Source organism: Perna viridis, chromosome 6, assembly GCF_037379345.1.
Source record: "Perna viridis isolate PV_CMFRI_1.1 ecotype Kerala chromosome 6, ASM3737934v1, whole genome shotgun sequence".
Classification (NCBI taxonomy): domain Eukaryota; kingdom Metazoa; phylum Mollusca; class Bivalvia; order Mytilida; family Mytilidae; genus Perna; species Perna viridis.
This window is the reverse complement of record NC_142450.1, coordinates 30,398,152-30,402,489: the sequence shown is the minus strand read 5'-3', so window position 1 is coordinate 30,402,489 and position 4,338 is coordinate 30,398,152. Positions and strand designations below refer to the sequence as shown.

Sequence of the window (4,338 nt, the reverse complement as noted above, 5' to 3'; positions counted from 1 at the left end):
ATAATGTTTTCATTAAAATAAAAAAATCGAAGGGAGGTAAATATAACGTATCCAAAGCAAAACTCTCAGTTATCACTTCCAGGTCAAATGGCTATCCCACAATGTAGTACAGTAACTTTAAAACACACTGAACCCAATTCTATGCATTGTAATTGCATAATATGTGTATGTGTTTATCAAAGATGGTCAAAATAAGCTGAGAATGTGTGCTTTTAAATCATACTTGTAATTAGTTACAAAAGTGTATACATATTGTTTACATGTGTGAGTAATTTGCCTCCATTATGACAGAGTAATCAAGGGAACCAAGGTTATAGCGGTAATCAAAAGAATGTATTCCAGGGACAAAGACCAGACATGGAAAACAGACATACACAAAAAAGAACATAAAGTGACTAAAATCATACATACAAAGTAACAAAAGTAAATGAGCACCTCGGACTCCACTAAAAACTAGGAGCATGGACCAGGTGCACCGGTAGGGTAAGCGTCCTAATACTATACACACAGTTAGCACAACAATGTTGGAGCAATGTAGTTTTTCAGTATTACTGAATGAATGGGTCGTAAAGCCGCGTACCCAGGGAAACCTCATTTTTTTCGAAACATTGTCAAATAGTACTGCCCTTTGTTTCTGAACAACATACAGCTTTCAGTTTTTGTCTACCTATAACGGTTTGAGAGATTTTTACAAAATTAAAAAATCATGAGCAATAACTAAAATTAAAAAAAAAAATTGAGCAATAACTCTTACAGTTTTGAAAATGCTGAATGAACACCTATACTTTTCTTGTAGAGCTTGTTATTCTGAACATATTTGTCATTTACAGAACACCTCTATCTGTAACGGTTTGTGACTTATTGGAAAAAAAACTACAAAAATTACTAAAATGCCAGTTTTCTGGCGATAACGTCAAAACGCTTCATCAAGACTCAAAGAATGTAGATCTCATCAAGATGTATATATTTCTTGTCCATCATTTTCTTCTCTCTGGTACTGGTTTTAAGTTCTTCAAAGACGCTAATATCAAATATTCTCCGTCACTGATTTTGGCTTACTTTCAACATCCGAAATGGCACTAATGTGATATGGTCTAAAAACCAGGTGACTTCCGCTAAAATCTTGGTTCCCTTGATATGATTGCATTCTCTTACTAAATGCTAACCGATCATTTCATCTTTTAATGTAAACCTCCCGTTCTCATACAAGCAAAATAAAAAAACCAAACTCCCCCTAAAAAACTAAAAAAAAAAATAAATAAATAAAACACACACACACATAGACATGTGTATAGTATTTCATTTTTAAAGATGTACGTTGTTGCGATCTTCGAGCCGCTTATGATATTGACCAGGGAACCAGATTAGGAACTAGATTAAATAACTGGCAATAAATATTTATAGATATCGCGGGCCTTTGCTAATGCATATGATGTATATAATCTTGTAACGAGTCCCTGTGCAATCGGAAACTGGGGAATGCTCAGTGCTAACCTATCATTTCATGTAAACTTCCCGTTCTCATAAACCAAGAAACAACATGTAGAACATAATATTAGCGACTTAAAAAGCCTTTTAACTATTAAACATTTATATAGTATCTCACTTGAACCTAGGTTATAAATATTTGATCCACCTTGGTGTCATTTAAGTGAATGGTTTTAATCCTTTCCGGCTCAAATTTGCCGAACTATAACAAGTTATCATTTATACCTTGCAATTATCAGTACACGCTGATTTTATTAGATTATAATAAAGTCATACTTGCAGTGTGAAGAACAAGTTATAATGTTTTTACCCATTTAAGCACGTGTACAGCAAATCGAAGATATATGATTGTATTTTTTTTGCATTAAATTAATAGCGATAATTAAATCAAATACTGAAGTCCTCAAAGTCGCTTATTCTTCCACTGATTTTTGGCTAACTTTCAAACATCCGAAATGACACGAATGCGATATGCTCTAAAATGGTTTATTCACCGAACGCCTACTGGATTAAAACAACATGTCATTAATTTTATGGATTAAGAGGCCATCTGAAGGGGCATACAATTAAAGTTACCTGTATTTTTTGTGAATTTATGTCAAATTCTACACATCTATATCTCATAGATGACAACAACAAAAATATGAAATATACAATTATAAAATATACAAATATAAAATATACTCATATTATCATCAAAGATTAAAATTTAATTTATTGATGATAATATGGCTATATTTTTTAAATTTTACATTTGTTGCTTTCACCTATGAAATATATTTTTATTATAATTATAAAAGACTAAATGTAAGATTTCAATTTTATTTCATTAAATGTCATATGAAATATAAATAAGCATACAGCATAAAGTTATAACAATAAATGACATACAGACATACATTATCAGTACAGCACTATTCCACTGTTTTCAATTTCATGTTATCCAAATGTTATATGTAATTTAATATAAATATCAATATAAAACATGAATTTCCAACAAGTAACAACATAATTATTCTAAGCACATATCACAGTACAGCACTAATGTCACAAATGAAAACATGAATCACAGTTTTTTAAGTTCTTAGAAATGTTCAAGCAAGGTGAAGAAGTTCGGAAGCAGAGTCAGCATACGTCATTAAATCTATGATTCCTGTTTGGTAACGGTTCTTCAATGTGGCGAGACGGCGGTCGATGTTCATGTATTTCTTGGCGCGTGGTCTGTTAGTTCCACCGGCTGCTCTCTGTATTCTGTTGATGTCGTTGGCATTTTGAACATCTTTAAACATCTTAATTGCAGTAAATATGTTGGGGTGGGCTTGTTGTGTCATCTTCTTTATTTTGCTGTGCCACCCTCCGATGTTGTTGTTGGTTCTGGGTCCTTGTGTTCCAAAGTGGTTCCAACGTGTTCGGTCTTCTTCCACTCACTGCTCTGTAACATAATCTGTAAAAGTCTGAGTTAATGTGTGATGTTGGCGTCGCCACGGTCTTCAAGAGCCTGGAACCAAACATCCTCAATGGCGTCCATGGGTATAAGAGGAAGAATAGCAGCACGTCTCACTAACGTTTTCACATCATTGTTGTCTCGGTACGGTATTTGTAGTCCACTGGCTTGTGTCTTTTTCCAGATGGCCCTTAGTATATACGCCTGGAAACACATCTTTGATCGCATTGTGAGCAGCTGTCTCGAAGTCTAGATATGCATTGGTTGCAGTGAATTGAAGTCCATGTTCTGCCATCTATAATAAAAAGTATACATTATAATTGATGTAATTGTTACTCTTATAGAAAACATGCTTACCTTGTCATGTAGTAGAGTGAAAAAACGGGTGTAAGTAGCTTGACTTTTTCCTGGTAAGAAAGCGTATACAACTGGTGTAATTTTGTCGTCGATAAGTATGTGTATGGTGTATATTTGGTAAAAGAGACTAGGGCATGTGTAGAAGGTACCATCACAAAAGAATTTGTCAGTAGTGGCTAAGTCTTGAAGATTTTCTGTTGTTGCGAATGCAATCATTCTGCTGGTTTGGTGTGTGTTATCAAATAGTAAGAATCGGTCTCCTGTTGCTGTTTGTGTCCATTTACCCTCGAGTCTGATGTCTGTTTGAGTCTTTGGTAGTGGTGATGTCTGCTTACGTCGAGCTCTGTAAAGTGATGACTTAGCGATTATGCAAAGCCATATAATAATTAAATTACAGGTCAAGGGTATTATAGTATAGGGGAAAGAAACCCATTGCAAAAAGTGTGGAAAATGTTTTGGGTATTTAGTTATACCATTTCTGAAACGGACCTTTTTACTTGACTTTGACTAAAGTACTTTATCATTACTATTTGACGGGGTAGTATAGACAAAAAATTCGCCGTTCTAACAGCCTGTGACATAGACTGGTTATAAATATACATTTCATGCTTCTTTACACGAATAAGGATTTTATTTTAATCAATACATATGACAAATGTTTCTAAAAGATAGCTGTCAATATTGCTATTTTTCATGCCTGGTCGTTCCAATATTTGATTTTTTGTATATACTTCGCAAAGTGGTTTTGTTCTTTCAGTTGTTACAGTCGGGCATTGAATTAAAAATTGTACGATTATATACGAAAACTAAATGAATGGAATGTATTTGGATGCAGGGGTTCTGAAACGCCCCTGTATCACAATGCATTTCATTCATATATTTTGTTCATATAAACATCCAATTAATTCAGCATCAAGTTTTAAAAAAAAGAAATAATTTGATCATATAGCTTTTACACTAATTTTGGAACTCAGTTGCATGTTTAACCCAATACGACTTGTACTTTAAATTCCTAATAGTAAGTATTATATAGTCTCTGAATGAAGCTA

At 33.6% G+C, this 4,338-nt stretch overlaps 1 protein-coding gene across 1 annotated transcript; it reads right to left on the bottom strand.

Moving 5' to 3' along the window:
* Window positions 1–2,403: 2,403 nt before the first annotated feature.
* LOC148614507 (uncharacterized) lies at window positions 2,404–3,639 on the bottom strand. The gene is made up of 2 exons (XM_088586186.1): window positions 3,290–3,639; window positions 2,404–3,227 (listed from the first exon to the last, which is right to left on the bottom strand). The coding sequence occupies exons 1-2, from the start codon at window positions 3,503–3,505 to the stop codon at window positions 3,063–3,065; spliced, it is 381 nt and encodes a 126-aa protein (XP_088442312.1). The 5' UTR covers window positions 3,506–3,639; the 3' UTR covers window positions 2,404–3,062.
* Window positions 3,640–4,338: the final 699 nt, after the last annotated feature.

Excerpts from the sequence above, each read along its gene's own strand:
- LOC148614507 (XM_088586186.1), bottom strand. The coding sequence starts at position 3,505 with ATGATTGCATTCGCAACAACAGAAAATCTTCAAGACTTAGCCACTACT. Across the intron at positions 3,228-3,289 it reads TCACTCTACTACATGACAAG|ATGGCAGAACATGGACTTCA; the intron begins GTAAGCATGTTT and ends TTTTTATTATAG.